This window comes from Ixodes scapularis, unplaced genomic scaffold (genome assembly GCF_016920785.2).
Source record: "Ixodes scapularis isolate PalLabHiFi unplaced genomic scaffold, ASM1692078v2 PGA_scaffold8__174_contigs__length_109621045, whole genome shotgun sequence".
NCBI lineage: Eukaryota > Metazoa > Arthropoda > Arachnida > Ixodida > Ixodidae > Ixodes > Ixodes scapularis.
Genome location: NW_024609883.1, coordinates 72,046,165 through 72,064,374, shown reverse-complemented (window position 1 = coordinate 72,064,374; position 18,210 = coordinate 72,046,165). Strand labels below are relative to the sequence as shown.

Sequence of the window (18,210 nt, the reverse complement as noted above, 5' to 3'; positions counted from 1 at the left end):
CGTTCTAGTAAATTTTGTCACCACAAGTGGCGTCAACTTACATAAAAATTAAAAAAGAAAGAATTGCAAATTTTTAATAATATTTTTGAAGCATGTGTAACACACTTCATATGGCATTTTAATTGTTTGGAAATAATATCACCCCTAGGTCATAAATATAAATGGCGTTTCCAATTGTCCACCTTTTTGACGTGTTCGTGGAGTTTTGAGAAAGAGTAGACGTTTCCAGTGATTCTCTCCACGGCTGCTTCCCCAAACTTACGTCCTTCAGTTAGGTTCTTCGAGCGATCTGATTGGTCTACTACCCTTTACGTTGGCAGCGAGCCTCTGGTGTTTTAGTTTTTCTCTAGAGGGAAAACTTTCCGTCACGTGACGAAAAGATTCCAGACAGGAGCAACCCTGGAATTGTGGGGCAAAAACGTCACTGTGGCAAGCCAGGATTGGCCAAAGGGCACTATGATGTTTTAGTAGGATGGCAGTTTTTTTGTCGTTTTATTCTGCCTTCATTGACGGAATTAAGAGCAGCTCCAGACTGTCGACTTTCACGGTGTTGGTGTTATCAGCATGGTGGCTTCAAGCTTTCGCCACACTCATTACACATGCCATCGAGCTTGTCGTTCGCATATGATAATCCCAGTCGTACAGTCGCACTGCCCGTACATCATACAAAAGACGCGGCGTTCACCACAGATGTAACGACAGAATCTTCTGCAGCCACGCCTTGAGCATCTGCAAAGCACTCTCTCTTCGTACATGTGTACACCTTCGAATGTGGTTGCAGATGGTTTTTGCACGACCAATATGGAAGGACTGTCGCGGGGCACCGTTGCATTGGGGCTTGGCGTGCAGGTGAGGTCGCGCGCCGCACAGCCTTGAAAACGTGTGCACGCGAATGAGGACGGTTCCTCTAGCTCCTGTCCCGCTGCGCCATCTCGCGGTGTTTGTTGGGAACAGAAGTGAACCTTCTACCCACTTGCTCCACAGCAAGGTGGCGCCCCAGCAAGTGCAGATGCACCTATATATCCTTTGGACCCAAAAAGTGCTTTATGGCTCTTTTTGACAGTGGCTCGGTCAAGATTATTCTTCTCTACCCTTACAGACCAACCACATTGCCAACTTCCAGCAAGTGCAGAGCATACAGACCATTGTAAACGACGCTAGTCCCAAACCCGTCCTCCAGCTCAAGATTGCCGGGGCTTCGGAGGTGAGGCTTCCTCCCTTGTTTCGTTTGTTTTTTTGTTTGTTTGCATCAAGGTGTAGCAGCAGTCAACATTTTTAGTGCCGATTATCGCAGCCTCAGACTCGCTAGTCTGTGTCACCTGAGCAATTCGCAACTTATATTCTTGCTGTAAAATTGTGCGAGTGTCTTTTGGATGTTGGAGTTGCGCAGGATGGATCTATGACCGACGGGTTGTTATGTCAGAGTGTGTGAAAAAGCAGAAGTTTGAAACTGGAAAAGCTCACAATGCAACTGAGCCATTGTTGTCTGTTGAAGACATATCCTTCGTGCGAAGAAAAAACAGTGAGGTGACTTTCAAAGCTTGGTTTTGAGCTTTGGTGGCTTGTGCTAAATTTAGTGTACTCCACTTTGTACATTAAATATTTTTCTAGAAACATTAAAAAAAAAAAAAAGAATTGGGCATCGTGTTGAGTGCCCTAAAAGGTTGCAACATGTTAGACCAAACAATCTTTAATTTTCATTCTTTTCTCAAATTTTTTTATGTGTGAAGTAGAGCACTGAAATACCCCGAGAGACGCCCTACTCCCATAGATGACCCATCCTCATTTTTGGCACGGTTTTCTATTTTTTTTTTGTAACATTGAAAGATAGCCTATTTTTAGTAATTGCAGGGCCCTGCCAATGGTGACCTTGGCAGAAATGGTGTTACTTAGTCACGGCTGGAGATAAGCGAACATTGCTGACTGGGAACAGCAGTCGAATTTGGTTCATCGGAAAGATGAATCAAATTCAACCTGCACATCTCGGCTCCTCCCTGCGATCACAAGTTTCACAGGCCGCAGAATCTAAAACTGCAAAAATGCTCTAAAAGCCGGGATTCATAATGATAAAGCGAACTGCACCGGCTCGGCAATTAACAATATTAACAATTTAATTGGACGTTTCGTCTCCCATGCGGGAGACATTATCAGTGCGTGTTCAGGGACACGAATGGGAGGAGTACAGAAATTAGATGACATCCGCATACACTTCAAGGAGGGGCCTCGGTTCGCATAGCAGGCAGATGCGTCGCTACGTATGCACCACGACTCCAGAAACTTTCATGGGCCCCCACCTTTCGTGGGCCCCACTAATCTAAAACTAGCACTTTTCACCTTTTCTTTATTGCACACCAGGACTTAGCCCACTCCTTTTTTTCACCCGATTTGCTTTTGATCTTAGGTGGGGTATCTCTCAGGATATTACGGTAAAAAAAGACAATAATACTTATAATGATACGAGTTTTGGTACCACATATTTTACATTTCGAGTTGGGTTCGAGAAGTTGTGGATGTTATAGTGCAATGGTTCTCAAAGGGGGGTCTGCGGACCCTTTGTGTTATCTGAAGGCCTTCTTAGGGTCCCCAAAACCCTTAGCCACCAAAGCAATAATTTTTTTTTTTTTTCAATTGATGTTGATTGTTTTACATGAGCATCAGATGAGTAGGGTTGATTAATCTATATTTCAGAGCTTTGAAGTTGGCTTGCATGCATTTAGTTTTCTTTGCCCTTTTGTCATTGTAATCATCATTTATTCCCCCCCCTCCCCAATGGGGGCGTTCGCCGTCACTTCTGCCGATCGAGAAGAAGTCCCCAAAAGACCGGTGGTTGGCAACCGCTGTTATAGTGAAATGGAACGTGGTGGAAGTTTCTAAACCACTCCAACATTACAAGTAGCAACTGGATACTGTCAAAGTGAGAATTCGTATAACGAGAGTAATGTTTGAAGGCACCTGTATTGAAGCGATCGTTAGCAGATGACGGGGGAAGATGCTCCCCCGACGCTTCTCCGTCACTGCACCGTTATTGGCGGTTCGTCGGGGCTCTCCTCTCTTCCCTCGTCCAGTGGGGCGGCCAATAGAAACACCCTACTTCTCTCTCCTCGCGCCACGAGGGGAGAGATGAAGGTTTTTTGATCTCTGCCGCAACGACAGGCGACTATAAATTCCGGCACTGAAATCATCACAAAATGTTGCCTGTAAAGCTATCGCTTTAAAATATTAACGTTAGCTCTTCACGCTAATCCTCTCAGTGTCAGTTGCTCTGGCTTCAACGCCGTATCTATAGTAGGGCTTGGATCATATCCTTTAAATCAACGGTGAACTCAGCAAATTGAAATCTTGCATCGGGTTCGGTCGGCAGGAACATCGGTGAAATGCTAATCACAACCAACTAGAAAAAAGCTAATCTCGACTACCTGCTACATTCCAGGTGCTGAGCATCTCCTGCCCGTCATTAGCGATTGCAGAGAGCATCGCCGATCTCGTCGACGGATACTGCCGCCTGATTCAGGGCACCCAGGCGTCTTTCTGGACCAGGAAAGGTACGCCCAGCGTCGGCGTCTGCCACAGTCGCCGACGGAATGAGCACGGCAGGGAAGAGTTTCATTTGTCAGGCCTCCAGCCTGAGCTGCAGAACAAAATGAAGTTCGTTCGCCCGGCAAAACAAACAGCAAAACAGAATTAAGTTTGTTCGTCCGGCAAAAAAGTCGTCCAATGTCGACCATTAGCCCCGTTGAGTGCGCTTCTTACCGACCACCGGTGCACTGCGGAGAAGCAACACTTGCAGCAGCGAGCTCTGCGGGTGTTAATTCTCCGCCATGCACGGGTGCTTGGAAAGCAGCACGCTCAACGGGGCCGTAAGAACAAAAAGTATGAATTATACGAAGACGCCACTCGAATTAACCCTCTGATGGTTGTTGCCGTGCATGTATGACGGTGATTGCACATTTGAAAGCGCCCACCTAAATGCAAAACTAGGCACACTTTAGGAGGTGTTGCTATTTGTTATGTCTTTGGTGAACTATATAAGCATCATATTCACACAGTGTTTCACTTTGCTGGGCAATTTATAGTTTTCAAATGAGGCGCTCCGTGCATGTGATGCTCGCTTTGCATACCAGCGCTCCCATTGGCACTGCCGATGGGAGCGCTGGCTCTTCCGCCTCAGACTTCCAACGCTTTCCGGAATTAAATTCAGAGTATGAGAGCTCGTCATCAAACGGAGAAGCTCTGTAAAGTACCTCCGGTTAGGAATCTGAAGCCGCTGGAATGTCGTGGAAGCAGATGCGCCAAAATAAGACCGAAATGAAGAAAGGTGACAACTTTTCGCCTTCTGTATTTTATATTTGACACTTAAGCCTAAACGGCATGCAAGCACTGTACATATCACTAAATAATTAAGGAAAAACTCGTGCATGGACTTTTTCTCCACCTATTTCTTTGGAAACAAAACCCAACCACTGAGAAGCACCTTTTGGGGAAAAAAACTTGACCGTCAGAAGGTTAAACGGCTTATAAATACATTAAAAGCAGCAGGGCAACAAAATATTTTAAATAGGAGTACTAAATATCCGAGTTTGAATCGTTGCGAGCGTACTCTAACAGGCTGTTTTCCCAATTTCACCAAGTGTAAACAAAGCCCAGGTGTCTGCCTTCTCACAGAGCATGTGGTGGGTTAACCATTGCGTTTTATGGAAGCAGATCGCAAATCTTTGCGATGCCGGTAATGCGCTCAGAAATACTATCGCCGCTGCGACTTTATGCTTGAATATGTCGCAGTGCAGGCAAATTTTTGGGGGGATTCTTTTTTTGCTCGGCTTCTTCTGCAAGTGGAAATGCTTGTTTGCTGTGTTTTTGGCGGCAATGTAGTATGTGCGGCAATGTATGTTTTACCGATGAAAGGGTCAAAATACATTTGACAAAATATGTTACTATGTCTGTGTTGCGCTGGCTAGATGCCGCACCCGTGTCGTCTGAATGTGGCTGTCAGTGTGGCTGTGCTGAAATACTAACAAAGTGTAGCTCGGCTCTGTTTTTTCTAGCGGTCTTGGCCATGGTCCAGAAAGTTAGACACAGCAATTTTTGATTGAACTCGCACATTGTTGCAGTGAATCTTTCTTGTGTATAAAACTAAATGCCTGAAATTCTGGGAGAGCTGGTTGAAATCTTCACCTATAAGAACTATGTACTTCAAAATATGCTAAACAACTTGAAACAGATGACGGCAAGGGAAATTACGCAGATGATGCGCTGTTATCGAAGCCTGTTTAGAACCACTTTGTGCGTTTCCTACTTGTGTCTTTGCAACCATTCATTAAATTTGTAAGTTGCCTCCTTCTCTAATTTACCGTGGCCTCTACAGTTTAGCTTTTAGAAGTTTCAGATTTGTCTTTTAGACTATTTTGTCGTTACCGACTGACAAAGCTAACTTGTGTCATAAATCTGTGAGATTGACAAAGTGCCAAACCAGAATGACTGTTCTTACTGTGCTCCTGTATCTTAAGGGGAAACTAGACAATGAAAGTCGGTTGCTTCTCTTTTTTATTACTTCCAGAATGAGAGCAAACAAATTAGGCTTGCTCAGGAAAGCATTGCTATCATTTCAACACAAAAAACAGTAATTGGGCCCTGTCAAGCAGTTTCAGAGTTACACATGTGCACTTCAAATTAATGACTAATTAATTAAAAACAATTTTGTAGGTGGCCTCAGTTCTTGATGCGCAGCTCTCCAAGGACATTCAAACTTTGCCTTAAAGCTATTTATGTGGATGTTTGGTTTTTATTATAATTTAATGAGCAATTTTTAGAGCAGTACTTGAGTACCATTTATTGCGAACATTTTGTTTGTTTTTGTTAGATAATGTCAATTCCAAAACCAAGCTGTAACACATTTTAACATCAGGCAGATCTTTTTGGACACGAGGGCATCAACAACAATGGCCTTCTACTGAAACACTTGAATTTATCGAGCAATGTGTAGTTTGTGTAACTTTGAAACTAACTGAGATAGTCAAAGTATTTCTGTTCAATAAAACATGGCAGTCCGTACGAGCATGCATAATGTATAAGGCTGCAATAATTCTTGTTTTAGTTGCCTGACAAATTAAGGAGTCAACCCTTATTTTAAGTCGTGTTGCCTGGCTCGAGTTGCCGTGGACGCTTCAGCTGAATTGTGTGTGCTTCATCTGTGCCGTCGTGCTTGTGAAGATGCTTGCCAACTAACTGCTGCTAACCACCGTTGCTAACCATGTGCTTTGTCCGCATAGAAGCTGCTGAGGAAACGGAACCAGGTTTGTGGCTTTGTCTGTCCTGTTTTTGTCTGTGTTCGGATGTCATTTAATTAGTCACGTGTGCTGTCATGCTCGTCCTGAGAGGCACAACTCAATTATAATGTGTGCAGTTTGTAAAAAGGCAGAAGTACAAAAGTTGTGCTGCATGTAACTTGACAAAGGCTAAACTTGTATATTTAAGAAATTGGGAACAAATGGACCTTGATGGATGTTAGGAACGACAAGAGTAAATCCATTTCAGTTTCAATATAATTTATTTAATCCATTTAGTTTTGATAGTGTGTATCAGGCACGTAGCCAGGGGGGAGGCCCATGGGGCCCAGATCCCCCCCCCCACCCCCCCGAAATCTTCCATTGTGCTGGGACCTCCTCTCCCCCCTCCCCCTCATACAGCATTTTGTCATGGGTGGGCCCCCCCCCCCCCCCCCCGAAACAAAATCCTGGCTACGTGCCTGGTGTGTATGTAGGTTCATTTTTGGAGGGAGCTATTGGATGAACATCAGTGGCACCGTTACTGATAAAACAAAGCAATGAAATGTTTAATACTCAAATGACAAGGGCAGAAATTTTAGTGTGTGCAAATTCAAGTTGGTGAATCAAAAAATAATTTAATTTTTAATAAAGCGTGGCAAATATGACAAATAGCAGACTTGTCATTTTTTTCTAGAAATATTCTTGCTACGAAATAAATAAATAGAAGCATGGAACACTTACACAATAGATTGAATGTAGGTTTTAAGCAAACATATATCGTTTTATATAACATTTAGGATAGTCAGTGACTTTTGGGGAAAAATGCTAATGTGGAAGTATTATTATAACTTTATTAGTGTTCACACTGAGGTGCTTTACTTCTCTGTTTTCAGATGCACATCCACCTAAATACAGGTAAGGTTCAACTTTGGCTTTTTTTAATTTTTTTTACATCTCCAAAACACTGCCTGAAATCTACTTGGTCTGAACACTGTCAACACAACAACATGGCAGTCAATAAAGTGCGTAATGAGCTTCAGTATTGTTTGAGCGAGTCAGCTAAAGGGGACATTTTAATAAGGTTGAATTTCATTTGTTGTTCTTATAGTCATTCATAAATCTACCTTGAACCCTAAATTGACTGATTTTCATTATGACATCTACCTAGTAGGGTTTCAAAGTAATTCATTCTTGGCATTGCAGGGTATAATCAATCCTATATCGTGCTACTTGCAAGTACTATACGATTTGAATGGGGCATTTAATGTCCAGCCATACCTTGGGCCATTACGGGTTTCTCTTTCCTAAGGCTTATTTGGGGGGCCGAATTTTACAGGTCAGGCTTCAAGCACAGGAATCATTCCAGTTCGGCCGACGCCAAGAAACATGGTGTATCGGGTAAGCCGAAATCCGAGCAATATTTGCCAAATGCAACAAAATTAAAAAAAAAAAAAAAAAAAATTTTTTTTTATTTGCAGAGGATTATGCAGAGATTGTGGATGAAGAAGGAGATTATTCAACACCAGCAAGTGAGCTCTTCCTTATTTCTGGCGTAAAAACACTTGTTTCAAATTTCACTAGAAAAAGCATTGGGTATTGGTTGCTTGACCAGGTGTCACAACTGTCTGCTGCGTGACGCTAGAAACTGTTTACATATTATCAGGGCGGTCGTATTAACTATCTAGTCACTCTTTACCTTTGACTGTCACGAGGCAAGCACTATGTAAGCGGAGTTTACGCTATTATCAAGTACTACTTTGCAGCCTAATTGTTCTCTTCCCTGTGCAGCCAAAGACTACGAGCTGTGCCGGTCAAACATCGTGCTGGGCGACATCATCGGAGAAGGGCAGTTTGGAGACGTCCACAAGGGCACCTACGTTCTGAAGGTGGGCATTGGCCTTTGGAGGTCTCTAGCATTTGTTTAGGCCAATGTTGTTTGACTATGTTAATGTTGGCTTATGTTAATGTTCTTAGATTGTTTATGTTAATTCTGCTGGTTTATGTTAATTCTGCGTATGTTAATGTTTGTTTATTTGAACAGTGTATGGTTATGTAAATGTTAGCATATGTTAATGCAATTTGTTTATGTTTTCCTTGTTTATGTTAATGTATGTCTGTTTATGTTAATTTATTTTTGTTTACATTAATGTTGTTTGCTTATGTTAATGTTGCTTGTTTCTGTTCTGGGCGTAGGCAGACAACCAAGTTGTGCCGGTGGCAATCAAGACCTGCAAAGTGGAGACGGAGGAGGCGATGGGAGAGAAATTCCTCGAAGAGGCCTGTGAGTTTTTGCAGTGACCGTACGTAGGGCCAGATGTTTTTGGGTAGAGACTGACTTCACGCAGTGACTATGCTTTGAATAGGTGTATGAAAAGTGTAATGGAAACTAGATTATTTCTGTAATTAATGAATTGGCAGGCACGATAGGGTATATAAAGCTCGAGCTTTATGTACCGACTCGGTGCTGACTTTGTGCTATTGCACAGCTCTGAAATGCATGCGTGAACTGGTCTTTAGGGCTGGCTTTAGGAGCTTGGCTACTTATAGGCTTTGCCTGATCTTCTAAAACCTGTCTTTCTGCCACTTTCAGACATCATGCAGCAGTTCGACCACCCCCACATCATCAGGCTGGTCGGCATCTGCTCTGACTCTCCGATCTGGATAGTCATGGAGCTCGCCAAACACGGAGAGGTCTGTGGACGCTCCTGCGATCACGTCTGGTTTTAGGGGCGAAGCTCCTTAGAGGCTAGCCATGTCCGTATGTCCGTCCACTGTCGGGTGCATGTGCTCCTGCTCGTAAGCTCACGTGCTCACGAGAACACAAGCACGTGCTCCGGTGCTCGTGTAAAAAAAAAAAAGACCGCATCTCCACGTGTTGAATGATGTTGATTGGGGCGGAGCTCTGGTGGTGCTTGTCTGCGTAGACGGTGAGCCACAGCATGCCGAGCCTTTTGTTCGTTTTCACTCATGTCAGAAAGAAGATGTGTGGTATGGAACGTGGTTATATACGCATTTGAGCATTTGACCGCAGCGTGACATGGATTGAAAATGAACGAAAGGCTCGGCATGCTGCGGCTCAGCGTCTACGCAGACAAGCACCATCAGAGCTTCGCCCCAATCAACATCATTCACCACGTGGAGATGCGGTTGTTTTTGGGATTAAATCGTAATTAAGCTCGATTGCGAGAATGCGTTGCTTTCATCATCATCCTGTTGCTGTCGTGATCTTGAGAAGCTAGAAGGGCAACAACATGGTTGACGTGTGCCACATGATAGACATTTTTGAGACATCTACTTTTAAGGTCCATGCAGGGATGGATTTATGGTTTAGGCCTGGGGCTTGGAGGGCAAAGGGAGGGGGGTGGTTGTTCTGCTCAGAGGTTGGACGTCACGGACAGATGTGACGTCAGTGGGAAAGCATTGCCCTGGTCTATTTTTGTTGATTTAATATTTGTCATTTCACCAAGAACTAAACATTTCTTCCTTAAAGAAGTTGGTGGATGTCATTTTTTTTTTTTTCATAAAGAAAGTTGCTCTTGAGAGTTTCAGGGAGTAGCAATTTTCCCCCGCCCCCTTAGCTCTGCCCCTGAATCGATGTGTATCACGTGATGCACATGTTTCATTAGGAAAATTGTGAAACAGTCTAATTAATAGATGGGGGCAAGGGGGACGTAGTAAATGTTTTCAAAATAATTGATCTTAGACTGTAGAAGAAGGGAGGAGATCGGTTCATTTTCTATTTACCGGAAAACACCGAGCATGTGCTCGTGTCACAGTAAGCGCCCACACGCCACTTATGAAATGTTCAAAAATTAAGCGCCCAGACTTCTGACCACACCTAGCTAATTGAGATGCTCCCATACGTCGGCCGCAGCGTGCCACCACAGTGCAACGAAGCTTGATGCGCACATGCTGGTGCTAAGCGGTGAAGCCCACCCTACTTTCTTCCCTTCCTGCCTTTTTTACTTTTAAACCTAACAAGCACCCATCCCCCAGCTTATCCAGATTATCTCCATCTTTGGGGTGGGTGCTTGCTCGGTATCTCACAGTAAACGATTTCTGGAGCACAGTATTATCTGCCTGGATCAGATCTCAGTTAGTAGTATTGTCAGCTATCTGATAGGTCCATAAACTTTAAAAATCATGGTGTCCTTTTAAGACCCCAAAGTCTACCTGTGCACTCTGCAGCTCCCAGATTCCCTCGCACAAACAAAAGCGTACAAGCTCGTGACTGGGGGCGTTGCACACTGCAGATGCGAGCCTACCTGCAGAGCAACAAGCACCGGCTAGACCTGGCCACCTTGATCCAGTACGCCTACCAACTGAGCACTGCTCTCTCGTACCTCGAGAGCAAGAAGTTTGTGCACAGGTAAGCGCGCTGGTTCTCTCCGTTTCGTAAACAAATAACAGAAAACATGCAGGTGCTCCGGTGAACCTTCAACGTCTCGAAAACCTGAGATCGAGGACCGAAAAAGGGGGGGACGGCACTTGTGTGTGCGTCGTCCCCCTTCTCCATTTCTCGGTCTCGGGTTTTCTAGACGTCGATTCGTCGGACACTGATTGTCGGCCAGACACGGCGCTAAACGAAGCGGAATCCGAACCGAGATCGTTTTTGCACTCGTTAACTCTTTTACGAATGAGCTTACCTCGCCTGAAACACTCGAAAACTTTGGGACGCAAATGCCCGTCGTCGTCATTTACGAAAAGGGAACGACGAATGATGAGGCTCCGACAATGTTCCAGCTTGAGAACGAGATTCGTGGTGGTATTTAATTTGTCATTGGTGCCTCGCTATTCGCCAGCATCTTTTTGTGCATAGCAGCGATTGGCCGTCCGTGGGCTCTGCAGTAATGCAGATGCGCAGGCTTTGCTTATAGAAAAGCTTGTACCATCTGCAGGACTCTGCAGTGCTAGTTATTAAGAAATTGAATAAACTTTACCGATTTATTAATGCAGGATGTGTTATGTGACTGGCGCCTAACCATATCCAGTTGGGTGTTAGTGATGGGAGTCGACGGGCACCGATGCAGTGATCGCCTCCTCGCTGAATGGATGCTAGTAGCGGCTGAAGAGTTACTCCCGGCGGGGGTGAAACATTGCTTGTTTAGACCTACGGTGGTGCTCTGCTTCGTGAAACGAGCGCGCTTTGGGCTGTCCCAGCGAAAGAGTGCAAGGGAGAGCGACAGAAGGAAAAAGTTGAGCAGTCCTGCATTAATCTGAGTTTCAGGCGAGGAGGACAACAACACGATTGACGGGTGCCAGATGATAGGCATTTTTAAGATTCTACTTTTAAGATCCGCTGTAGGGATGGATTTATGGGTCAGGCTTGGGGCTCGGTGGGGGCATGGCCACAGCAATAGCTGCGACACGTCGCAGCGAAGTCGTTGGGCGTCAGAGTTGTGTTCACGCACCATGGGGCAGTGGGGTGCGCGAACATAAGTGTTCGGAACAGAGTAAACATATGTTTTGTTCCAAATGCTTTTGTTTTACATTTTGTTCTGGACGCTTTTGTTTCTTTTTTGTTGTGAAGCACGTGAATGTGTGTTTGTTGGCACGAGCTCTTGGCATTGACAGTGCTACAACAATGTTTTGTTAGAGGCTAGTATTTTTTTCCTAAAGAGCACGTACAAAACCCCCAAGTTTAGAGCATAGAACGTCCCAGCTTCACGCACGGTGGACCCCCGGGTTCAATTCTGGCGGGCGACGGCGGGCACTCTTCTTTAAGGATTTAGCAGCATCAACGACGGCCGCCCTACATTGCCAACTACAACATAAACAACTACTACAACAACAGCTATGACATCAATAATAGACATCCTTTCCACTGGTGGGAGGAACCCATAACAGCTATCGCTGTAAAACAAAAAAGCAGACTCCTTTGTCGCAATACGTTGAGGTAGTTCCAAGCGTTTGGTTCTCTTTTGCCACGAGCTGGTGTCAATTGTTCTGTTTACCGCACGCTCAGTCTACAGCATCTCGCACTCTAACAGGCTCTGAGAAAGTCGCATATACATTGCACCCGCAGAAGATGGCACCCACAAGTAAGTCATCCACGGGGCGCTCACACACACTTCTCTTGCACGACATGGGGCTGCTTTGCATGTGTACACAGTTTCTCCACACTAAAACATAACATTCTGTGATACCTCTGCCTTCGCCACACTAGTACAACAAAACGGCAACTTTTTTGTATTGTGAAACATTCTTTGTGTAGGTGTTCAACATTTCCTGAAGCCCAGATAGAATTGAAACCCAGATAAAGGCGTGACCTCGAGGCCCAACACTGATTGACTGACGGGTGGGAGAGGATCGACACCGATTGGTTAATAGGGAGGTCATGTGACCAGAGACGTAGACGAGGAGCTCAACCACCTGTGTGCATTGAAGGAGAGCAGCTGGAGAGTATGAAAGGCCACGGCGTTAAAGGGACCATGAAGGCAGTTTCGAAGTTTTATTCGACGATTGAAATGGATGTCAGGCACATCTCAGATACTGTTGACCAAGTTCTAGCCCGAACAGAAGTTTGGGTGCCGCACCAATCGAGCAAACAGGCGCGGTAATAATAGCGCCGGGAACGATGCCTGAGACCCCACCGAGGCGGCGGCAGAAAGGTGAACTAAAGTGCGCCGTCGAAGCGTGACGACAACAGGCTCATCGTTTGGCGATTGGTTCAAACGATAGACGTGCTCTTGGTTTCGATTTCGGTGGTGAGATGTGATGAAAAAAGTTTATTTGAACATTGGATAATCTTTTGAAGTTGTATTTGGGAATTAATAGGTTTCATACCGTGTATAAAAGCATAATCTGAAGCGATCCCTCCGTTTGTCACTGGTTGAACGCATCCCGCACTGCTGCCTCGGGCGCATAACAAGCATCGAGCAACCATGGGCAAAAAAAAGAAGAAAAAGGCTCGAGTGCTGGGGGCGGCGGACTCTTGGTTTTGGTTTCGTGCGTCGTCTCGTGTTCGCTTTGCGAACTGGTGTCTCACCAATCATGCCGCGTTTATGTGCAGTAGTAGGTTGCGCGAAAGGTCGGCTAAAGACGTGCGGTCGATCGGGCGACATTAGTTTGCATAAACTGCCGACCGATGCTGCAATGTGCAGCATTTGGTTGTGCGCCGTCGTCTTGCGTAGGGCTGTGGACAGCGGTGTCAGGATTTGTTCGTTGCATTTCTGACCAGAAGACTTTGAGCAGCACCTTCACGTCAGCCGGAGTTTGGGTAAAAACATGAAGTTCCCGCGTCTGAGGAAAGCGCAGCGTTGTCGTCCATTTCTTCCAGGTTTTCTTCACAGACCGCAGTGCACTAGAGCAAACCACAGGAGCCACACTGAGTGTGCACTAAATCCTACCGATGCCGACAGTGCTCCCTGACGTCACTTCTCTTTCCAGAGGCGGAATAGGAAAGAAATCTGAATGTTTGTTTCGGTTTCGCAAATTTATTTGCAGGTACAGAAATAAGAGTCACAACGTTCTAGAAAAAATTGTGTGGCATGCCAGGACCCCAATGCTTCCGAAAACACCTTCTCTTTTAAAAAAAATTAAATTGCCTTCATGGTGCCTTTAATAACCTGCTTTGTATTTCAGGTTTTTGTAGTACCTGATGACCACTACACATGCTTCTTGGGGAAAAAAAAAATAGCCGATAACAACATGCCGTTGTAGCACTGTCAATGCCAACAGCTCGTGTGGGAGATGCATGTTCACATGCTTTGGAACAAAAAAGAAACAAAAGCATTCGGAATTTGTAGTACCCCCCTGCCGACTGTATGCACGCTCTAAAAAAAAAAAAAATAATAACTGGTAACAAAATCTCGTCATAACTCTGTCAATGTCAAGAGCTTGTGCCAGGAGAGGGGCTGTCACGCGCTCTGGAGCAAAAAAGAAACAAAAGTTCGGAACAAAATGGTCGGATGTTTTTTTTGTTCCAAACGCTTTTGTTCACGCGCCTTACAGTGCCGAAGCCCAAGAACTTTGCCGTGACGTGTCGCAGCTATCACTCTGACTGTACTGTAAATTAACACAGGATTACTCAATTTGTTTATGGTACTGCATTAGTCGGACTGCTTGGTGAGGTCTTGCTTGTGGCAACTCAATCATGGCCGTCTCGCAGGGACATAGCGGCACGCAACGTCCTGGTCTCGTCTCACGACTGCGTGAAGCTGGGGGACTTTGGGCTGTCGCGTTGGGTGGAGGACCACTCGTACTACAAGGCGTCGCGGGGAAAGCTGCCCATCAAGTGGATGGCGCCCGAATCCATCAACTTCCGGCGCTTCACCGCCGCCAGCGACGTCTGGATGTTCGGTGAGCGAGGGGCGGCTGGCGTTGCCGTTTCACTCGCGCATCGTGGGTGGGGTATATCTCCCTTTGCATACTGCATCCTACTAAGCCATTGCTAGTTGTTATCTTTGGCTTAATTAATGTCCAGCCCTAGTTTTTAGGTTTAGCCCTAGGATTTTTATTTTTTATCTGACCTTATCTTTCTTCATTTCAAATTATACAATTAGCTGCCTCATCCAATGCGGTAAAGTAATTAACTCCCGACGAGACATATGATTTCTTCTCTGTTCAGTATTTAATGGGCTACTCCTGTCGAAATTGCCATCCCCTTGCAATGGCTCACAAAATGGCCTGTGAGACTAGTGTTCTGAAAGATCAGCGTGTCTCGAGATCATTGTGTCGAGATACTAAGTATGAAGCCGATCAATCTGTGGAACGCAATCAGTGTGTAAAGAGAGGCAGCTGTGCAAGGAGGGATCAGCGTGTTGACTGAGATCAACATATCGAGAAGGGCCATTGTGACGACGGACATTAGTATGACGAGAGAAATCAATGCTGCGAGAGAAGTCAGCGTGTTTTCTGGAACCGAGATGCCTCACTCTTATCACTTTTTTTTCTCTTTGGTGACCACAGGTGTGTGCATGTGGGAGATCCTGATGCTGGGGGTGAAGCCCTTCCAGGGAGTGAAGAACAATGACGTGATTGGGCGCATCGAGGACGGGGAGAGGCTGCCTCTGCCCCCCGACTGCCCACCCCGCCTGTACAGCCTCATGTCCCAGTGCTGGTCGTACGAACCGTCCAAGCGGCCCTGCTTCAGGGACGTCAAGCAGGTGCTCAGGTGAGCCGCCCGCGCGCGTGCCCAACTAACCGTATGGTTTGTAGGCCAGTGTTCATAAGCGCATTGTCGGATTTCTCGAACGAGGTTTGAAATGCGTGGCATTTGCGGGGTCAGCTCTTGGGGCTTTTTGTGTCTGCAGATATGGCTTTGGTGATGTCAAATATCACACGACACCCTGACAAATGTGACACGCTGACGGCTTTGCATATTTGCAAAACCCTCATAAAGTGCCCTTGGCGGCCTCCTTACTGTGCCTGTGAAAGGAGGAGATGCGAAGGGGGCTCCTTAAATGCTCTGCATTTACAATGCTTTAGGGACATTCCAAAGAGATGGCCAGCTTTTTTTATGGAAGTGCATAACCCAAGTTGCGTCTGCATCTCTAACGCAAGTTCTTACAATCTCCAGCGAAATCCTGTCCGAGGAACGAAGGCAGCTGGAGGACACCATGCGCAGGGAAAATCGCCGAGTTCAAGCCATGTCCTGGGGTGAGACTTTGCTGCCTCTCACAGATATGCCCCTTTGTTGGAACACCATTTGTACCGCAATAACTCTATGGATGGCCCGCTGCCCGCAAGAACCCCAAGAAGGAGATAAGTGAAGGACATCACAAACACAAAGTCTCAAACGTAGCTGTGTTTGAGACCTTGTGTTTGTTCTGTCCTCTCTTGTCTCGGTCTCGGGGCTCTACGTAATTAAGTTATCTACGAGTGGTTGGCGTTTTGGTGTGTGAGCACGAAATGACATTTAGTTAAGAACAACTCGAAACAATGGGAAAACAGGCCATTTCCACTCTTATTTTGATTGTCCAGAAGTCCACATGCCTTTATATCTGGGGTTTGAGATACACCAACATTAATAAATCTTGAATTGGCCACAGAGGGGAGCTTACCAGACTTTTTAATGTATTGTTAAAGTGAGGCAGTCGAAGGAATAATCTATTTTAAGCGCACTTACATTACATTAGACGTAATTAGTAACCTTATCTTGGGGGACCACTGGCCAAGTGTGTTAGTATGCCACAGCTTGGAGCCCGCGGAATGAAAGCCTGCGCTGCAGAATCCAGAGATCCTGGGTTTAATATCGACTCCTGCCCATTTCGATCTGGATTAGCATCGTACCGGTGTGCGGTCATGCATCACTACTGCGTGGTGCACGTTAAAGACCCCCGTCTGGAAATGTATTGCACTGGTGAAATTTTCGGATCTACGGCGTAAGCTAGTGTCGCTGCAACTCAAAACCAGACCAACCTTTATTTTTTTTTTTTTTTTGTCTTTTTTCTTTTAAGAGTTTTTGAAAAAAAAAAAAAAAAAAGTGGGAAAAGGGAAAAACATGGAACTGTTAATATAGTAGCACATTTTACAGCAATAGCTCTTATGGGCTCTTCTCACCCCTGGAAATGACGTCCGTTTTTGAGGTTGTAGTTGTTTGTGTTGTAGCTGTTGTCGTGGTTGTTGACGTTGCAGTTAACGTAGTGGGGCGTTCGTCGTCGTCACTGCCATATCCTCGAAAAAGATTGCCCGCCGCCCGCAGGAACTGAACCTGGGTCAGCCGCGTGCACAGCAAAGACGTTACCACAGAACTACGCCACAGCGTTAACAACCCCGCTTTATACACCTTTTCCGTCTAACCTCGACCCAGCGCGTAACGTGCGTAGCCTCGACTCGGCGACTCGTCGCACAGCGGGAATAGTTCTTCCGGTTCTAACACTTCCGGTATGCGGGAGCAGGCCTAGCCGGCTGGCAAGATGCTGAAGTGGTGCGCGTTAAATGGGGTTTGAAGCCCTTGACAGCGAAGTGAGTTGTAATAAGGTGGGTTAATACGTCGATGTATCATGTCCGCGCATATTTGGTCATCGGGCTGCCACTGCGCAGTCGTTGGCTGCAGCAGCAATTTCCGAAAACGGAAGATAGCGCGCGACAAATTGTGCACCGAACACAAGAAGATCGCAAAGCGAATGCGGCTGTAACGTATAACCTATAGGTGACATTCACTTGACGTCACTCGCGAGGTGCGCTGGCATTGGCCACCACGGTCGCCATCTTCGAGGTCTGCTTTTATCCCACGTTGGTGTCAGGTGCCGTCTGGCCGGACCTTTCAGCGTGGGATAGCAACATTTTACAACTTTAAAGGGTCTTTTTGGCCGAAACTATGGGTTATTTTTAGACTTTGGTGCTTTTAAATCGCCGTGGGAATATTTTTTGTGTGTGATTTAGTTCATTTTTGTCGCTATCGGACCTTTCCGCCGCGGCCGCATTGCTCCATCGGCTCAATAGGGAGTTTTCGTAGATCGTTTCCGCCGTCCCGCAAGGTCCCTCCGCAACCCGCTACGATAGCGGGAACTCCACAGTCAAGCCTATCGGCGCGCAGGCGCAGTAGCAACTTCTTCGTTGCGGAACGCTTAGCGGAAGGGGCAGCGCGGTCTACAAAAACTCCCTAATGACGCGCGTCGCGCGCCGTGCCACGGCGGTAGCTCTTTTACAAGAACTGTGATTTTCTACTTTGGGGCTTTTGTAGCACGGTGTGATTACTCTTTGTTTTGTTTTGCTAGTTCCCTTATTGTTTTTTTCTCTAGCGGATTTTCTGCACTACGGCCGTGTAACCGTGTTGCTCCATCGCCTCCGCGTCGTTCGTCGTGCCTTCGGTGTTCGTTTTGTGCAGAAACATATCGTGCGGCTCACCGAGTGCGCAGCTAATGAAAAGTGCGTCGCATTTTTTATTAGCCTGAACAATTTAAAGCGCGCCGATAGCCTTGACTAGGCGAGCGACAATAGAAGCGACGGCGACCCGCTTCGCTGTCGCTCGGTCACTCGCGCGACAAGGCAAAAAGCATGA

General features: G+C 46.0%; 1 protein-coding gene across 5 annotated transcripts in view; it reads left to right on the top strand.

Annotated features, from left to right (window-relative positions):
- The window catches only part of LOC8051749 (focal adhesion kinase 1), a 49,171-nt gene that overhangs the window by 8,630 nt on the left and 22,331 nt on the right, over positions 1-18,210 (top strand). For 4 of the 5 annotated variants that reach the window (XM_042286781.1, XM_040220613.3, XM_040504597.2 and 1 more), the window contains exons 7-18: positions 1,100-1,204; positions 3,431-3,542; positions 7,157-7,178; positions 7,600-7,661; positions 7,742-7,792; positions 8,052-8,149; positions 8,457-8,544; positions 8,854-8,954; positions 10,517-10,632; positions 14,374-14,564; positions 15,174-15,378; positions 15,784-15,863. In XM_042286781.1, coding sequence (XP_042142715.1) covers positions 1,100-1,204; positions 3,431-3,542; positions 7,157-7,178; positions 7,600-7,661; positions 7,742-7,792; positions 8,052-8,149; positions 8,457-8,544; positions 8,854-8,954; positions 10,517-10,632; positions 14,374-14,564; positions 15,174-15,378; positions 15,784-15,863 — 1,231 coding nt within the window. Of the gene's footprint in view, positions 1-1,099; positions 1,205-3,430; positions 3,543-7,156; positions 7,179-7,594; positions 7,662-7,741; positions 7,793-8,051; positions 8,150-8,456; positions 8,545-8,853; positions 8,955-10,516; positions 10,633-14,373; positions 14,565-15,173; positions 15,379-15,783; positions 15,864-18,210 lie in introns of all 5 variants that reach the window. The other variant, XM_040504595.2, reaches the window with a different exon arrangement.